At 65.3% G+C, this 18,450-nt stretch overlaps 1 protein-coding gene across 1 annotated transcript in view; it reads left to right on the top strand.

The window, feature by feature from the left end:
* The first annotated feature begins 782 nt into the window (after window positions 1-782).
* The window catches only part of KCNAB2 (potassium voltage-gated channel subfamily A regulatory beta subunit 2), a 46,985-nt gene continuing 29,317 nt past the window's right edge, over window positions 783-18,450 (top strand). The window contains exons 1-3 of the mRNA XM_054721182.1: window positions 783-828; window positions 8,781-8,901; window positions 9,719-9,760. Coding sequence (XP_054577157.1) covers window positions 8,825-8,901; window positions 9,719-9,760 — 119 coding nt within the window. The 5' untranslated portion in view covers window positions 783-828; window positions 8,781-8,824. The remainder of the gene's footprint in view (window positions 829-8,780; window positions 8,902-9,718; window positions 9,761-18,450) is intronic.

Here is an 18,450-nt window from a genome sequence, read left to right on the forward strand (position 1 = left end):
CCCGCCGATGACAGAGGAGGAACTAACTGCTCTGGTGTGAGCACCCCCGCTGTTTTCCGGAGAATTTCAGCAAACCGAGGCCCTGTGGACGCGGCCTGGGTGTGGCCCCCGACAGGCCATGCCGAGGGTGGCAGCTGCACGCGCCCAGCGCCGGACTCAGACCCTCGAGCCTCAAATTCCCCCCTGACCCCCGACACGCACCAGCTGGCTGACCTCGGCCTCAGCGTCCGCGTCTGCAGGATGGGCACAGTCATGGCCGCCTGCGGGGTTTTGGAAGGGTCCGTGTGACAGCCACGGGAAGCGTGACGCGTGGCATCGGCCCAAAGGCTATGCGGATTAAGTCAGAAATCTCGGGTGGGAGCTGCCAAAGCAGCGATGTTATTTCCTCCCGATGGGGTGGGCGAGCCCCGCGCAGCTCAGAGTACGGCCTTGGGGTCAGCCTGACCTCTGAGCCCCATGTCGCCCTCTGTCGGGTGGGGAGCAGCAGTGCCACTTCCAGGCTGTGGGGCCGGCTCTGGCACAGCGCAGGCACCGGTGATCAGGCACTTTAATCACCGGTCTGTCCCCCCTCCCGGAAGCGGGGCCCCAGCCCGCCTGGGGGGGCCGGCCTCCTGCCCCTCACGGCTCTGCGCCGCCGGAAGGCTGGCAGTGGGCCCTGCCTCTGCGCCGGGGCTGGAGGCCACACCCCACTCCCTGGGCCTGGCTGGCCAGGCGTCCTCCGCTCTGTGGCACCTCCTGCCACCCACTTCCTGGTTGGCCCCGTGGCCCCGTGGCTGTTCGCCTTCCACCAGAATGGGCTTGTGTCTGGCCGTTCTGACCCAGGAGCAGGTACCGGGGTGTTCGGGGCCCTGTTTCCCAGGACGGGTTTGTGTCAGTGCTGAGCGGGCTCCCTACCAACTGGGTTAGTCGGGCCAAGCAGCCCCCCAGACTCCACCCCCCGAGGCCGGGCTGCAGGCGGGTGCAGCTGCCCCTGGGACTGCCCTGCAGGACGGGCAGAGCCTGCGTGGCCCCGTCAGCAGAGCCGCTGCAGCTCTCCCCCGGCGAGGGGCTCAGCAGGGCCCCCACACCCCAATGACTGCTGGCGGCGGGTGGGGTGCAGCCCAGCAGCCAGCCGGGGTGTCCGTCCGACTGGGACATAGTCCCGCCCCCGGAGCCGCTGGCTTCTGCTTTCATTCCTGGGCAGCGAGGTGCCTGGAGATCAAGAGCGCTGCAGGGCCACCTCTGTCGCCACCGCAGGGCGCCAGGCGGTGCCAGCTGCCCGCAGCCCCTGCCAGCTCCCAGAGGCTCCTGCGCGGCTGCTGTCGCCTGGGAACCCCTGGCCTGGGACTCAGAGGCCAGGGAGTGAGGGTCCCTGCCTTAAAAACAAGACGAGTGGGTCCCCCCGCTTCTGCAAGGGGGAGGGCAGCTGGGGGACCCCGAGCCTTCCCCGCCCTGCAGGTCTGTGCTGAAGCCCCAGCAGCACAGCACGGCCACCCCATCAGCTCCACTCGGGGGAGGAGGGCAGGGCTGGGCAGGCAGCTCCCTGGTGCCCAAGGGGCTTCCTGCTGCTCAGAGAAGCCGGGTGCTCTGGCGAGGGCCCCTCCCTCCCCCACCTGCTCTTCCCCCCTGGCCCGGCAGGATGTGGGAGCCGGGTGTGGTCTCGGTGGCGAGGCGGGGGCCGGAGCCCTGACTGTCTGCTGAATGAAGGGCTGCAGCGGGGCCTGGGCCTGGGCCTGGGGCTGGGATTGGTCATGGGGATGCGGGCTGTTTCCCGAGTCTCCCCTGCCTCCCTGCCGCTCACGGGGTCTGTAAAACGCAGGTTCCCTCTGCGGGCACCAGGGGGGGCCCTGCGCGGCACCCCTCCGCCTGGGGCCGCCCCGCAGGAGGCACAGCTGGCGATGAGGCCCCACCCGCGGTCAGAGCCTCCGTTCCCTCCCAGGGCCTCAGCGTGCTGACCCGGCAGCCCAGCCATTGCCGCGCAGGGTCCTGGTGTAGCCAGAAACCAGCCAGGCTTCTGTCCGGAGGCGCCGCCGGTGCCGGATTTGGGGGGGTGGGCTGTGTAAGGGGATTTCCCGTCGGTTTGGGACAGTTGGGATTCCTTGGCCGTGACCTTTCCCTTCACTCCGACGTGAGTGAGATGTGAACGGGGCCTCCCCTCGCACTCGCCTGGGCTGGGCTCTGTGCGGGGCCGACGTGTGTGATCAGGGACAGGCCCTTGATGTCGCTCTGAGAAGACGGGCAGGTGTGGCCTGTGGCCTTTGTTAAGAAGCCCCTGTGGGTCTCCGCCGTCCGGACGCTCCTGCGCTTGTCTGGCCACGTGAGGCCCGTGCCGTTCAGTGGCAGGTCGGTGGGTCAGCACGCCATCGGCTCCCCTGGCCCAGGCCCGGGGGCTTAGGAGAGACAGGCCCCTTGTGGCGAAGAGCAGGCACCTGGCTGTGCCCCTGCCCCAGGAGCATGCGCCCCGCTGGCCCCCCACCACCCGAATCTCAGCAGACCTCACGGTGCCCCTTCGGGACGGACGGGGTTGTTGGTCTCCGCCCCTCCCCGCACCGGGGCCTCTCGCTTGCTCCCCGATGGCCCCTCAGGCCGGACCGGTGGCCACGTGCACCTTGGCCAGACTCTCGGTCCTCACCCAGACTCGCTCAGAGGAGAGGAGGGGGCCCCGGAGGCGGGGGTCTGGCTCCTGGGGGGGGAAGGGCTAGGGGTGTTATGCAAGCGCCCTTCCGGATCTGTGCGGTTTCAAGCAGTTACACCTCTTCCTGTCTCTCCGAGGCCCACAGTCACCGCGGTGGCTGCTGCTGGCTGTGGCCGGCAAGGCGGCGGCCTTGTGCCGGGAACAGCCCCAGCCGAGCTTCAGGGCTACGGCAGGAAGGCTCTCCAGGGCTCGAGAAGCAGGAGCTGGAGTCCCAGCCCCGAGGCTGCCAGGGAGGTCAGCGATGTCCGTCTGTCTGTCTGTCACACCTGGCCAGCAGGAGCCTGTGCTAGGTCACGTCCACTGAGCATCTGCCGTGTGGCTGGCCCCCTGGCCCCCTGGGATACATCTGTGAGCAAGAGACAAAGCCCTGGCCAGGTGGAGACGACATCCCAGTGGTGGCGGGCACATGGGGAGGGGCTAACTGTGGGGGACGTCCGTCATGGTGTCACGGTGGTGCCCTCCACCTCCCTCATCAGAGGAGGGTTGGTCTTTGCAACCAGAGGACAAACTTCTTCATGAAAGACACAGCTTCTTGCTTCTTTACTCTGAGGAAGTTCAGGCACCTGGTGTGAGAGGCCCAGGCCTCGGGCCTCGCTGCCCGCAGCCACACGAGCGAGACGTGTAAGAAGAGGAGCGCCTGGCCCCAGGCCAGCCTTCGGATCAGACTGCAGCCCCAGCCGCCGGCAGCCTGACTCAAACTCGGGATAGACCCCGAGCCAGAACCACCAGCCCGCCCATCCCGACTCCTGACCCTCCAAAACCGGTGAGAAAGGCTTGTTTTAGGCTGCTAACCCTCGTCCCGTGGCAACAGATAACTCCTGCCCCGCCATCATGCTTCCGACCTCAGCCCCCGAGGGACAAGCCTGCTGGAGCCTGTGAGCTTCCAGAACGATCCAGCCTTTGGGGGCAGCCACAGAGGCCCTTCGTGACATCGAGTCCTACCTGCGTGTGACGGTCACGTCCATCGGACGAGCCTTTTTCTGGGGAAGACAAGTAGCCCTCTGCGAGCAACGAGCAGAGGCAGCGAAGGAAATGCAGATGCGTCGCAAGTCTGAGGACCCGGACAGTGGTTTTCCGGAGGGAAGGTGGCTGCCAGGGAGCAGGGACACGTCTGTGCCGGAGCGACTTCATGGCGCCGGTATCCAGGAGGGAGCCGTGAGCGGCGACGTGGCAAAGAGCACTCCGGGCCGTGGCCCTCACCTTCCCTCACCGGGGCCAGGCACAGGCCGGTCCCAGCACCCTGGCCCCCCTTACGCCCCACACGCACGTACACCTGCCGCACCTGGGACCCTCCCTGGCCCTCCTACGCCCCTCACACACAGACACCTGCCGCACCTGGGACCCTCCCTGACCCTCCTACGCCCCTCACACACAGACACCTGCAGCACCTGGGACCCTCCCTGACCCTCCTACGCCCCTCACACACAGACACCTGCCGCACCTGGGACCCTCCCTGGCCCTCCTACGCCCCTCACACACAGACACCTGCAGCACCTGGGACCCTCCCTGGCCCTCCTACGCCCCTCACACACGTACACCTGCCGCACCTGGGACCCTCCCTGGCCCTCCTACGCCCCTCACACACAGACACCTGCAGCACCTGGGACCCTCCCTGGCCCCCCTACGCCCCACACACACAGACACCTGCAGCACCTGGGACCCTCCCTGGCCCTCCTACGCCCCTCACACACCTACACCTGCAGCACCTGGGACCCTCCCTGGCCCTCCTACGCCCCTCACACACGTACACCTGCAGCACCTGGGACCCTCCCTGGCCCTCCTACGCCCCTCACACACGTACACCTGCCGCACCTGGGACCCTCCCTGGCCCTTTACCATTTCGCAGAGGAAGAAGCTGACACCGGGGAAGCCTGAGAGCATTGCCCCAGGTCACCCCCAACGACGTCCGTTAGAACTTGGACCGGGACCAGATCTGAGCCCCGGCTGGGCCTCACCACCCTCCTGACAGCTGCATGGGTCTCGTCGGGTCACCCAGAGGGTGGAGCTGGGGGGGGGGCTCCGGCAGGGTCTCCATTCAGAAGCGGTGACCTCTCCGCACTCAACGTGCTAACCTCCTTTCCCATCAGACCCTGTCCGCTCAGGGAGGCCCCGGCCACCCGGGTTTCGCGTGCCCGGATCTACGGTGCAGAGAGCGTGGCCTCTTTCCCGCCGTTGGAGTGGCTCCTGCCACTCTCTGGAGTTGTCGTTGACCGTGATGAGGGTGATCCTGCGTGTTAAGCCTGGGATGCGCTCCCAGGAGTGCTCAGCCTAACGCTCCGCCCACCTGCAGGAGCGCGGCGGTGGCCACTGCGAGCGTCCCTTTCTCATGCGTCAGCGCCTCGGGCGGCTCCACATCCCAGGCTAGACTGGGTGGCACGGGCAGGCTTTGGACCAGCGGGTGTGTCCGTGGTGATGGCAGAGGCTTCAGGGCAAGTATCCAATGGCCGAGGCTGGAGCTGGTGCAGTGTGAGTGTGTGTGAGAGTGTGTGAGAGCGTGTATGTGTGAGTGTGTGAGAGTGTGTGTGTGTGAGCATGTGTGTGTGTGTATGTGTGAGTGTGAAGTGTGAGGGGGTGTGTGTATGAGTGAGAGTGTGTGTGAGTGTGAAGTGTGAGCATGTGTAAGTGTGTGTGAGTGGGTGTGTGTGTGAGCATGTGTGTGTATGTGTGTGTGTGAATGTGTGTGTGAGTGTGAAATGAGTGAGTGTGAGAGTATGAAGCGTGTGTGTGTATGAGTGTGAGTGTGTGTATGAGTGTGTGTGTGTGTGTGTGTGTGTGTGTGTGTGTGTTTGTGTGTGTGTGTGTTGGGGGGAAGCTAGCAAAGTCACACAGCAAAGGACATGGCTACCAGGAGAAGTGAGGAATGGTGGCCAATTCCATCTCCCATTCCACCCTACCTTCATCCTGAGCCAATCAGATGCCTTCATCCTGAGCCAATCAGATGCCTTCATCCTGAGCCAATCAGATGCCAGCTCGGTCAACCAGAACATCTGGATGGCCCAGGCGGCCCAGCCAGGCCCGGTCAGAAAGTGTCTTCTGTTACTTGTGTCTCCGTCCTGGACGCACAGGCGCGGGTCTGACCTTCCTGTGCAGTTTCTTGGTTTAAGCTGCGTGTTCCTTTTCTTCTGTCCCTGGATGCGCTAAATTCCTTCCATCTGTGCACGTGTCGCTGGGACGGAGGGAGGAAATACAAGCCAATGGGGCGCAATGTAGCCTGGTGAATAGGATGGAGACGATGGGGTTTGTTGCGTTGGGATTGTTACAGCTCTTTTGATGTGTGAAGTGTTGCCAGTGGTCAGTTGGGGAACAGGAAGGAGCCTCCTGACCTCGTGGCCCCCGTCGCCGCCGTCAGCTCCCCCTGTAAGAGCCGAGATTTACCCGCGGCTTCCCCTGGGGCTCAGCGTTCATGTCTCTTCTCTCCCGTGAGCAGGAACGGGCAGGCCTTGTGAGCACCCTGCTTCCGTGTCACCCTGCACAAACCGGGTGTTTGCTCAAGGTCACACACAGGCCAGGGAGGAGACAGGTGCAGGAGACAGGTGCCCAGCCTTTGGACCCCAAGCCAGCTGTCCCTCCCTCCCGGGCCTGGTGCGCTCTCAAATGGCTTATGAAGCTTCCCCTTCCTCACCCTTCCTCCACTCTCCCTCCACACGGCCCCTCCCCGCCTGCCTCCCTCCAAGGTGCCAGCCATTGGCCGTATCCCAGGAGAACATCCGCTCCTCCAGGATTGGCCGCTGGGAGGAGGCAGTTGCTCCTGATTGGACGGTGGCAGCTACAGGGCCGGGAGGTGGGCTCTGGGCAGCAGCTGGCCACTGGCTCAGGGAGCCCAGGCTGGGTGGGGGAGGAGTGGCAGAGGTGGCCTCCCCAGGATGCCCTCCTAGTTGCCGCAGGTGGTGCTGGCTGTCCCCGCACCGCAGCTGCCTGCGCACCCCCCTGGACAGGGTGAGCATTGCACCCTCCAGAGACACTGCCCTTGTTCCTGGCGCAGCAGCATCCCGGTCCTACCCCCCCACCCGCCCCGCAGGGCATTCAAGGTTAACACCCGCCCATCCGGCCCTCCCCTGCGCTTTCCCTGGGTGAGCCTTAAGCAGGCTGAGTTGCAGAGTCATTCATTCATTCATTCATTCATTCATTCAACAAATACCTGAGTGTCTACTTGTGCCAGGCACAGCTGTGGACCCAAGACAAAGCTGGCAGCTTCGTGGGAGGGAGACAGATCATAAATGAGATGGCGGGTGCTGTACGAGGCACCCCGGAAGGGATACGTGCTGGGGGGGGCGGGTGCCGGGAAGGGACGGGGTGTGGGGGAGACGGGGTTTGCTGTTTAAGGGAAGGTGTTCGGGAAAGACTCCATGAGAAGGCGGCCTTTGTAAAAGAGGCAGCGGTTGGGGGCGGGGCCTTCAGAGGGATCGTGGGTCAGAGGGCTCAGGTGGAAGGAAGATGAGAGCAAAGCCCTGAGGCTGGAGTGTCTGCGGGTTTGTGGGACCTCAGGAGCCAGTGTGCAGCGGGGGGGCAAGGGGGGGTCCCAGGCCAGTGCTGAGATTTGGGCTTTCGTTCTGAATAAAGTGAGGAACCATTGGAGGGTTTGGGGCTATTATATGACATCATCTGATTGATGCCTAGACAGTGGTCGGCAAACTCATTAGTCAGCAGAGCCAAATATCAACAGTACAACGATGAAATTTCTTTTGAGAGCCAAATTTTTTAAACTTAAACTTCTTCTAACGCACTTCTTCAAAATAGACTCGCCCAGGCCGTGGTATTTTGTGGAAGAGCCACACTCAAGGGGCCAAAGAGCCGCATGTGGCTCTCGAGCCGCAGTTTGCCAACTACAGGTCTAGGAGGTTCTCCCGGCTTCCATGAAGTAGACCGTGGGGGGAAGGTGGTGGCCAGGACCGGGGAGAGCTGGTGGGGATCCCCGCGAGAGGCAGGGGGTTCTGGATGCTCCTGGGGGTGGGTGATGGGTCCTTGCTGAGCTGGGGACGGGCGTGGAGGGGCAGGGCCGGGCGCCATCGGGAGCTCAGCATGACCTGTTGCTGCCGCAGATGTTACCGCAAACGACTGTTCTCGGTGGCTGTGGGCCAGGAGGTGGGCACGGCTCGCCTGGTCCCCGCTTCAGGGCCTCACAGGCTGCATCAGGTGTCGGTCGGGCTGGGCTCATATTCAAAGGCTCCATTGGGAAAGGCCTCCCCCCCCCAAACCCGCACGGTGGTTTGAAGGATTCCGTCTTGTGGGCTGTTGGCCAGAGGTACCCTCAGTTCCCTACCGTGTGGGCCTCTCCAGCCTGACAGGAGGCACCATCTCCGTCCTCAGCACAGCAGTGACGTCAGCACCCGTGCCCATTCTGTGGTGAGAAGCAGCCACTGGGCCGGGCTCACCCAGGGCCGGGGCTGACACGGGGCGTGAGTGCCCGGAGCCGGGGAGGCGAGGCATCTGACAAGCTGCTTCCTTTTTTCTTCTTCTTTTTAATATATTTTCATTGATGTCAGAGAGGAAAGGAGAGGGAGGGAGGGAAACATCAATGATGAGAGAGAATCATGGATCAGCCGCCTCCTGCACGCCCCCCACTGGGGACCAAGCCTGCAACCTGGGCCTGTGCCCTTGACCAGGAATCCAACCGTGACCTCCTGGTTCATAAGTTGATGCTCAACCACTGAGCCACACTGGCCGGGCACAAGCTGCTTCCTTACCACTGAGCAGTCCCACCTGTGGGCTGGAGTCGGGGTCAGGGGAGGGGCCAGCAAGGATGGCCCTGGGCTGGGGGAGACAGTCCAGAGTCCTGAGTCCACAGAGGCCCCGGAGCCACTGTTTCTGCAGTTTGGGCAACAGAAATGCGCTCCCAGAGGCTCAGCAAAGCCGCCAGGGCGGGCGAGGGACCCCCCCCCCAGGAGCGCCAGGGCGGGCGAGGGACCCCCCAGGAGTGGAAGGATGGGGCAGAAATCCTTCACAGTCCTTGGGCCGGTCATCAGCGTCGTCTGAGTCCCGGTGGGTCTGTCTGTCTGTCTGTCTGTCTGATGAAGGACGGCGGATGACCTTCACCCCCGCAGAGCCTCCAGGCCAAGCCCAGCTGGCCTTTCTGAACCTGCTCCCTCCTCCTCTGCTCTCCCCCCAGAGTCTTGGCGCGTGAAGAGCGCAGGCGGACCAGAGGCCGGCTCCATGTATCCGGAATCCACCACCGGCTCCCCGGCTCGGCTCTCCCTGAGGCAGACGGGCTCCCCCGGCATGATCTACAGGTGACTCCTGCCCCCGGCCCCGCCCCGGGTCAGCCCAGCCTCCAGGAGGGGCCCCCGAGGCCACTGTCCTCCTCTTGACCCGGGGAGGGACCGAGTGAGGCCCATGGGCTGTGAGGTGCAGCGGCAGGTGGGGGACGGCCAGGTCTCCCCAGGCACCTGGAGAAGCCTCTTCCAAACACAGCTCGGGTCTCTGGGTAAATCCCAGGCTGACCATGGGGGAGGGGGGCGGGGGCAGGAGGCATCGGGCCGAGCTCGGAACCCAGGTGGCATCACTGCATGAAAGCTGGGGCCCAGGTGGGGTCCTGGGGCCCCTCAGTCCTGGGGCCCCTCAGTCCTGGAGCGATGGGACCTGCCGGATAATTATCAGGGCCTGAGCCGCAGCCCGTGTCCCTGGGAACCACAGGGGGAAGGGCTGTCCCTGCTTCATCAGGACCCTAAGGACCCACGGCGAGTGGGGTGACAGCAGGTCTTGGTTGGAGGGTTTTCCACTTGTTGTTCGAAAGCGTGTTTGGTTAAAACCGACAGACCTTCCCCGGTGAGGGGGCGGTGACCTCTTGTCTTGTTCCCTCTTCTCTGTGCCTGAGTGAGGCTGGCTCAGGACCCCGGGCCTCTGCCCCCGCGCGCCACTGGGTGGCGCTGCCGCCGAGCGCTTGGGACCGGGCCGGGCGCGCATCCTCCGACAGCGCGGAGCCGGCGGCGCGGGGTGGGGCGGGGTTGCGCGCGTCGCGACGGCTCCGGGCTGGCACCTCCCTGTGGTTAATGCCAATTGTGGACTCTCTCTTCTCTCCCTCCTTCTCTCCCCCATTGCTGCCCGCAGTACTCGGTATGGGAGCCCCAAAAGACAGCTCCAGTTTTACAGGTAACGCGCCCTCCGTTTCCCTAAACCGGCGCCGAGGGCAGGGGTGCGGGGGGAGGGCCGAGCGCTCCGGTCGGTCGGTAGGGCGCGCTGGTGGTCTCTCGGAGATAGAAATTCCCCCACGAGGCCCGGCCTGTTCCCTCGCGCCCCGCCCGTGCCACCTGCTCTGTCCTGGCGAAGGCGGGCAGGTGGGGTTCGCGGGGCTGATGTGGAATCGGCTTTGGTTTGGGCAAAGGGGCTTGTGACACCGGCCCAGCTGGCGGGCGCCCCTAAAGCTGCCTCAGGGCGCGGGGGAGGCGCTTTCCTGGCCATCCTGGGTCACGGTTTCGGGGTTCTCAGAGTAAAAGGCGCCGTGGCCAGCCCGTCCACTGTCCCTCTCCTTGGATTTGAGCCGATTCGAAGCCTCGCGGTGATCAAAGGCCAGCTTCCGCTCGGGGGGTGCGGCTCTGGCTCCGGGTCCGAGTGGCCTGGATGGGGGAGGCGGACTGGCTGGCGTCGTTCTGGTGCGTTTCCTTGTCCCTTGTCGGTGAATCGGCGCCCCGGTGTTCGCAGGGCGAGAGGCTCTGTCCGCAGGGACTCGGTGCGGAGGGGACGGGCTGTCCCGCCTCCGCCTGGGCAGCCGCTGCCCAGCCTGCCCAGCAGGGAGGTGCCCGGAGGCGGTGCTTCCTGGGAAGCCTGTAACGCGAGGTACTTTGCCACTTTCCTCCTCTCGGGAGAGTGTCAGCCCCGCCGCCCTGGGACGGGGTGGGACTCCATGCGGCTCTTGGGGGCAGGGCCCTGGTGTCTGGCATTCGGGCCTGGGGAGCCTCTGGTCCAGAACCAGCTCCCCAGCGTCAGCACACCCACCTGTGACGGGACCGAGGGGGGTTCCTGCGACGCACCAGAAACCTCGGGCGGTGGGCGCAGGGCCCGCACTGGCCCCCGTATGGCTCTCTCCTTCTGGCAGCCCCGCACCTCTAACCGTGACCGTGGGCCTGGGTCCTCGGGCTTTTGCCGCTGCTGCGGTGCCTCCCGGGCGGCCCCCCCTTACAGAGCGCTCTAAGAGGTGAGCCTGCCTCGGTTCCACTCGGTTCCGCTGACACGATTTTGCCTGAACTCGATGGGTGTGAACCTGGCCTTGCACATGCGCTTGTATGAGATGTGCACCGCGGTGTCTGTGCAACGGCCCAGCCTGTCAGACCGAACGGGTGGCGCTCGTCCCGGCAGGACCTGACCAGTGACTCCCCACGTGCGTGGGCCTTGCACCCTCCGACATCCGGCCGCCTCGCTCCCGGGAGGAAAGGAGCACGAGACGGGCAGGCGGGAAAGGCCCCGTGGGCGTCCTCGTCACCCGGGCACTGACGTGGCTCCCGGTGGCTTTAAGTCAGTCAGCACTGTGGAGCCTCTCCGGGAACAGGGCAAAGGTGTGCAAGGCCTGCCCTGCCCTCAACCTGTATCCGTCAGCTGTTACACAGAACGCCGCCTAACAAACAGCCCCAAACTCATCCTATTAATAAAGAGGGAATATGCTAATTGACTGCCCCGCCCTCAAAGATGGCGGCACCCACAGCCAATAAGGAGGGAATGTGCTAATTGACTGCCCCGCCCTCAAAGATGGCGGCACCCACAGCCAATAAGGAGGGAATGTGCTAGTTGACTGCCCCGCCCTCAAAGATGGCGGCACCCACAGCCAATAAGGAGGGAATGTGCTAGTTGACTGCCCCGCCCTCAAAGATGGCGGCACCCACAGCCAATAAGGAGGGAATATGCTAGTTGACTGCCCCGCCCTCAAAGATGGCGGCACCCACAGCCAATAAGGAGAGAATATGCTAATTGACTGCCCCATCCTCAAAGATGGCGGCACCCACAGCCACAAGATGGCAGCATCCAGTCCCCTCAGCCCCACCAGGGCACCTGCCTCCGGAGTCTCCCGGTCCCCTCAGCCCCCCAGCTGCCCAGGGCCGCCCAAAGTGCAGGTAACCAGACCTGGCCAAGGCTTGGCTGCCGGCAGTGGCAGCAGCAGAGGTGTGATGGGGCGTAACCTGCCCCTGATCGCCAGGTCACCTCTGGCCCCTGAGGGCTCCCGGACTGTGAGGGGGGCAGGCCGGGCTGAGGGACCCCCCTCCAGTGCATGAATTTTCATGCTCCGGGCCTCTGGTCGCTGTACAAGAGCCATTCATGTCTTGCTTGTGTGTCGGGGGTTGAAGAGCGCCAGTCCATCCAGGCGGGACTCGGCACTGAGCCGCAGGTCGGGTCCAAGTGCTCATCCTCCCGTCCTTGCTCGCCAGGCCTGTCCCAGGCCCGTTCTCCTCGTGGCAGAAACGTCAGGGGGAGCAGAAACCTGTAAGGTCTCTGAAGGCCAAGGTTAGAACCCACGCACTGTCACCTCTGCGCATTCTTTTGGCCAAAGTGAGTCCCACGACCAGCCCAATGCCAGAGGGCAGGAAAGGTGCGCCCCACCATCACCCCGTGGGGGGAACCAGGGACACAGAGAGGGACAGAGGGTCGGCAACAGTAATGCAGCCTGCCCCGAGCCCAAACGCGCCAGGAGTGTCCAAGGTGGGCCGTGTCTGGGAGAAGGCTCAGGAGCGGCCGGGGTTCCGAGGAGGACGGGGCCACAGCCCGCCAAGCGTCAGGGAGGCTTCGCCGAGAAGGCAGCAGGGGCTCTGAGCTGCACCTGGAGGTCAGGACAGGATTCAGCACAGAACCAGGAAGAACGTCCCAGTTGAGGCAACAGCCTGAGCCACGACTTGGAGAGGTGCAGAGAACAGGAAGTGGTGGCTTCACCGACGGGCCAGCGGGGATGGGACAGCGTGGGACAAGACTAGAGGCAGATGGGGCCTGGGAGGGAGGAGCTGGGCTGCATTCGTGGGGCCCTGGGGAGCCATGGCGGTGTTGGAGCCGGGCAGGATCCGACTCCGCTGCAGAGAATAAGACGGGGGGAGAGAGGCTGGATGTGGGCGACCAGGAGAGAGGGGGAAGGGCTGAACCACAGGAGCCCGGAAAGAGGGAGGGAGGGAGGGAGGGGGCGCGGCACAGGAACAGGGAGTCTGGAGCTCGCCCATGGGCTGGTCAGCCAAGCCAGAGGGCAGCAGTGGCCTGGGGGAAGGAGACAGCCCTCCTTCGAAGCTTGTCGGGCGATGACAGCCAATCACCAGTGAGGCCCAGGGCCACCTCCTGCCCAGGGGACACGTGAGGGACGGAGTGGACTCGGGCCTTTGAGAAAAACCATCTCACGTCCGTAACTGAGGCCTTCCCAGGAGATAACACGCCAGTCACCGCGTGTCCTCGAGAGCCATGCACTCACCTTCCACGTGCTTTCTCCTCGGGGCCTGGGGCCCTGATTCCCTCTCCCCACCCCCACGCCCCACGCCCCACCCCCACCCCACCTGCAGGCTGGTGGCCGCCATGCTGTTGGCAGGTGTGTCAGGGTAAGCAGCTCAGCCTCTGTCCTGTTCTCCGGAAAGTGATGTCACGCGGAGACCTTTTGGCACCCTGTGCCGCGCCAGCACAGCCAGGGGTGAGCCTGAGGGGGCGGTGCAGGATTAAAGAAGACAGACAAGAGAAGAAGCTGGGTCTGGGTGGGACTGCCCTCTCTGATGGAGAGCGAGCGACAGCGTGCGGCCTGCCAGCCGAGTCTTTACTTTACAGCCAGGTTCCCCGAGGCCCAGGGAGGGCGGGTCAAGATGTTTACAGCGTTCTCCCGGGTTTCGAACCGACTCAGTTACAGGCACCTGGTCAAGCTTTGTTTTCTTGCTGCGCCTCCCACAGCCCGTGTCGCTCAGCCACGTGGGGCCTCAGGTTCGGACCATAGGTTCACGCTCACAGCCACAGCCTTTGGCTGTAATTGTGCTGGGACTTGCACGTGGCTTTGCCACGAGAGGACCGTGCCCTCTGCTTAGTCCCAGGCTTGAACCTGTCCGAACGCTGAGCCGCTCTCCACAGCACCCTGGGGTCATGACCCTGGAACAGGGGCTCCGCATAGCTTCCCCCCAGAGCTCAGCCTCGAAGCATTTCCCAAACCCAGGGCAGGATGGGCTGTGAGGAAGGGTCCCTGTGCCCCTCCCTGAGGGAGAAGCCGAGTGGTGTCCAACAGCAGGCTTCCGGAACCTTCCGGCCATTCACCGATACTGGGTACCAATCTGGGCGCATCCCAGTGGAAGGGAGGAGAGCGTCTGTCCATGTGCTGATGGGAGGTCTCCTCAGACCTCAGCCCCTTGAATAAGGGTGGGGGTCCCATGCCACGGGGACCCAGCTCCCCTCCTGCAGACACAGCCAGGGATGAGAGGGGGACGGGGCTGTGCACCTGGGTCCTTCCCACCCCGGTCCCCAGGGTCGTGTCCCTGGCCCTCGGGGGCAGTGGAGGCAGGGGCGGCCCGAGGCAATGGCAGGACCCCGGCTGGTGCCCCCCGCCAGCCCCAGCGCCGAGTCGGCCGGGCGGCGGCACCGCAGAGCTGCACTTCCCGGGCGGGCGTTCAGGGGCTGAGACCTCCTGAATAATTCAGCCTGTTTCCGAGACAAACGCCCTAATAGGACTAATGGACTTGCTGCCTCCCAGCCGACCCCTGGGGGCCGCGCCTCGTTCGCCAGCTGCCTCAGGCGCTCCGCAGCGACACTCCCTAACGAGCGAGCGAGCGAGCGAGCGAGCTGCCTGCAGACCCTGAGAGCCGCTGCTCCTCGGCGGGGTGTCCTTCCCAACCAGCAGGCGCCAGAGCAGGTGAGCGGCCTTCCCTCCGGGTCGGGGCAGCGCCTGCTTCGGGTGCCGCCTGCGGACGAGCGTCCGGGGACAGAATCACCGAGGGGTGGTGTTCAGGGTGCATCCGGCCGATTGGAAATCAGACCCGCTGTGTTTTTTCAAAGCCCAAAACCTCCCCCAAAGCCGGCCCTGGGTGGCCGTGGGGTGAGCTGGGGGGAGGCGGGGGCTCGGTGCTGGCGCCTGCTTGCTCCCAGACCTGCCCGTCCAGGGAGGCCCGGTGTCGGCTCTCCCCGTGGGCTCTCACCGTGGGCTCCCCCGGGAGGTTCTGCATTTTCCGTTTTCCCGGGAAGGGCAGAGGACGCTGGGGGCTGTCTGGGGCACGCGCCTGGGCAGGCCGGCTGCTTGCTGACGCCTTGGCTTGCTGACGGCTCACGAGCAAAGTGGTTTTGTTTCTGCCCCGACGCCGCCGTGCCCGCCCCGCGCATTGCCGGGCCCGCTCCGGACGCCACTCCCCTCGCACTCTGCTTTCAGGAACTGTGGCTGGTTCCTCCGACAGGGAGAGGGATGTCGCGTTCAAAAGAGACCTTTGGGGCTCCTTCCAAACCCCCTGCTTTGGTGGCTTTCGGTAAACAGACCGGAGTTCAGACATCCCGTGTGGAGGCTCCTGGAGGCCGAGGCCGCGTGACCCCGCCGGCTCAGTGAGGCCAGTGTCGGCCGCCCCCTCTGCCCGGGTCCCGGGCTCACTTACAAGCTCCTCCGGGCCCTGGCCTCCACAGGAAAGATTTCCAAAGGGCGGACCCAGCTCCGGGAGGGCCTGTAGGGCAATGGCGATTAGCAATGGCTGCTGAGAGGGGGCTGATTTTTCCTGGGATGGGGTGCAGGAGGGGGCAGGGGAGGAGGAAGTCAGCACTTTTGAGTTCTGAGAAGCGAGGGGGCTGGCCGGAGCCCCCAGGATTCTCCCCGGGCCCCCCTTTATCCAAGGACCCAACCCCGCTCGCTGGCCTTCAGAGGGAGCCCCGCGTGAGGAGGCAGGAGCCACTCTGTCCCCCCAAACCAGCGGCACCCGGGCCAGAGGAGACTTCACGGGCCACACCTCCCTCCAGGGTCTCCCCCCACGTTCTCCGCGGTGCTTGGCCCTCTGGCCCCCTCCTGGGTGCCAGCTCCTCACCCCTGCACCTTTGCCCGGGGCTGCCATGCTCACCCGCACCCTACCGCCCCCAGCACCCCGGCCCGAGCTGGCCACACCCGCCCTGCACGCATCTCCCGAGGAACGGGTGCTCCCTGCCGGGCGGGTGATGTTGGCGCCCACATTTGGTCCAGGCAAATGTTTCCCAGCCACGTTCGGTACCCGCACGGCGCCCCCGGATCACGCAGGCCCGTGTTCAGGTGTGCCTTCTGGAGAGGCCGGCCCCGCCTGCCCGCCCTGTGCCCTCCACCCTGTGGTGTATATTTTTGTCCCCACGCCACTCATAGCTGGTGTCATATCCCAGGTGGCTGGCGGCCACCTCCCTGTCCAAGGTGGGTTCCCACGGCAACACCAGCCCCTGCCCAGCTGTCCGGGCCGGTCCTGTGCAGCCCGGGGCAGCCTGTGCAAGAGGCCCTGATGGCCCCACTTCACAGACGTGAAGACTGAGGCTTGGAGCGGTCAGGTGTGGCCTGGGTCGCACGGAGCGGGTGACAGGGCTGCCCTGTCCAGAACCTGGCCACGTAGCCACCTGCCAGCCCAGCTTCGGGATCGTGGCTAGATTTCTGGAGCCACACCAGCTCGGGGTGCTGTTTTGTGGGAAAGGCCTTGAAAGCTAATGGCTATTGATCTCGGCCTGGCTGGGCCTGTTTGGGGGAGGTGCCCCTGTAGCAGCAGCCTGCCCACTGGGGACACGGGCCCCAGGGAAGCCAGGGCTGGCCGCGGGCCACACAGCCGCCTCCGAGGCAGCCGCCTGACGCCGTCCTGCGAGCACTTGGAGGCGGGAGGAAGGGCGGGAGCGGGTGCCTTTGCTAAGACGGACCCGACCCTGGGACCCCCGGCCCCTCTCCTGCCCAGAGTGATGCTCCTGGAAGGGGGTGCTCTTCGTACCGGGGGCACCCCCACCTGCCTTAGCCTCCAGCAGTGACCCCAGTCCCAACCCTTGGGGGTATCGGAGGCCATGAGCCCTGCAGGCCCTTCTCCCCGTGGATCTGAGCCTACCCCACCCCGTCCCCCTGCCTGGGTCTGCGTCAGGGAGCCGCCCAGCTCTGCCAGGTGCTGTGGGCACTGCCAGGGAAACGCCCAGTCGCTGCCGGGGCACCGAGCACGCAGTGGTGGAAGTGGGCAGGAGAGGCCCCGCCCTCCTGACCTTCAGGTCAGCAGATACAGCAAGCAGGGTGCTCGGAGAAGCCTGGCACATCGGGGGCGGCGCGTGGCGTGGAGAAGAGTCACAGCGGGAAGGGTGGGCTCGCCCATGACGGGCTGGCTCCAGCGCACCTCCGCCCGGGGACCGAGCAGCAGCTGCGCAGCCCTCCCCGGGGAAAACCGAGCCTGTCTCCCTCGGGGAAGGCAGAGGCGAGGCAGTGCCGGGGCCTCCAGCTCCCAGGACTGGGCTCCAGGGTCCCGCTCGGCAGCCGGCCCATCTCTCCTTGGTGATGGCGACGCTGCTGGGGCCGCTGGGCTGGCATCGGGGCCGGGGCGAGGGCTGGCGGGTGCAGGGGGCACTCCCGGATTGCAGACCGCCCTGGCCCCGGTGACCGTGTCCTCGTTCCCGGTCAGCGATCCGCTGGGTGGAGGCAGAGCCAGGAGGTGCCCTGGGCTGCCGCCCTCGCTGCGTCCGTGAATCTCGGTGACGGTCGCACTCGGCACCCGTCCCCGTTGCCGTAACCCGCCCTCAGGAATCACTGTATGTCCGTCGTGCGGGACGCCTCACCCTCGAAGGCCCACGAGTTCCCGTGTGATGTGGGATGTGATGTCCTGCTGATGGACATTCCCTTCTGCTTCCCTGCGGATGGGCACTCATGTTGTTTTTCTTTGATGAGAGCGCGCCATCATCGTTTAGGGTGGCCGCGCAGCATGGTTTTGAACACATAAACTTTGAAATGTCCCTAATAAACCTACCCCATCACTCTCCCTCACGCACCTCCGCTCAGTCTCTCCATTGCAGGGGTCCTCAAACTACGGCCCGCGGGCCACATGCGGCCCGCTGAGGACATTGATCCGGCCCGCCGGGTGTTTTTGCCGCCGCTGCCTGTCCGGCTTAGCAGCCGACTCGTCCCGGGCCCGCAGTGCGCATGTGTGGAATGTGCGCCGCACTCTCCGACTCCCCTCCTTCTCTCTGAGGGACAGTGACCTGGCCCCTGTTTGAAAAGTTTGAGGACCCCTGCTCGATTGCAAGAATTCGCGGATGGTGACATCCCTAGTGACCACAGAGCGGGGAGCCCGGAGGGCGCTGCTGGTGCGTCCAGAGCGTGTGCGTGGATGGCCCTTCCTTCCCACGCGTGTGACGGGCAGGTGCGCCGGCATGGTCCCACGGGCGTTTGCCTCGCGACAGTGCGCTTCTGCTGCTGCCCAGGCCCGGCCTTCCCCTGGTCTTGCCCGGCAGCGCCTCCGGGGGGCGCGGTGCTGCCGTGTCTTTGGCTTTGGGGCTCCGGCTAGCTGCATGCTCTCTGTGCCCCAGTTCCACCTGGAGCATCCTGAGTGCGCCCGCCTGGAACGCAGCTTCACGGGGCTTGCCTCACAGTGCGGGGGGCGGGGGGGGGAGGGTGCTCAGCCAGAGCCATCGGTCACGCAGCCTGGAGGACAGAGACTCTCACCCCGAGGGGTGTTTACCGCGGGGGCCAGGCCCGTCCCCACAGCCTGGTGGCCGCTCTCGTTGGAGGACGCGTCTCTGCAGCCGCCCTGCCCCGGCGCCAGCGTCCGGCGAGGGCAGTGGGGACAGCGGCCCTCGCTGACCCGGCGCCACTGGGCCTTTCCCGTCCGGACAGCGGCGGCTCCCAGGCGGGACCATGTTGTCCATGACGTACAGCGAGAGCCTGAGGAGCGTGAGCAGCA

This window comes from Eptesicus fuscus, chromosome 9 (genome assembly GCF_027574615.1).
Source record: "Eptesicus fuscus isolate TK198812 chromosome 9, DD_ASM_mEF_20220401, whole genome shotgun sequence".
Taxonomy (NCBI): Eukaryota; Metazoa; Chordata; class Mammalia; order Chiroptera; family Vespertilionidae; genus Eptesicus; species Eptesicus fuscus.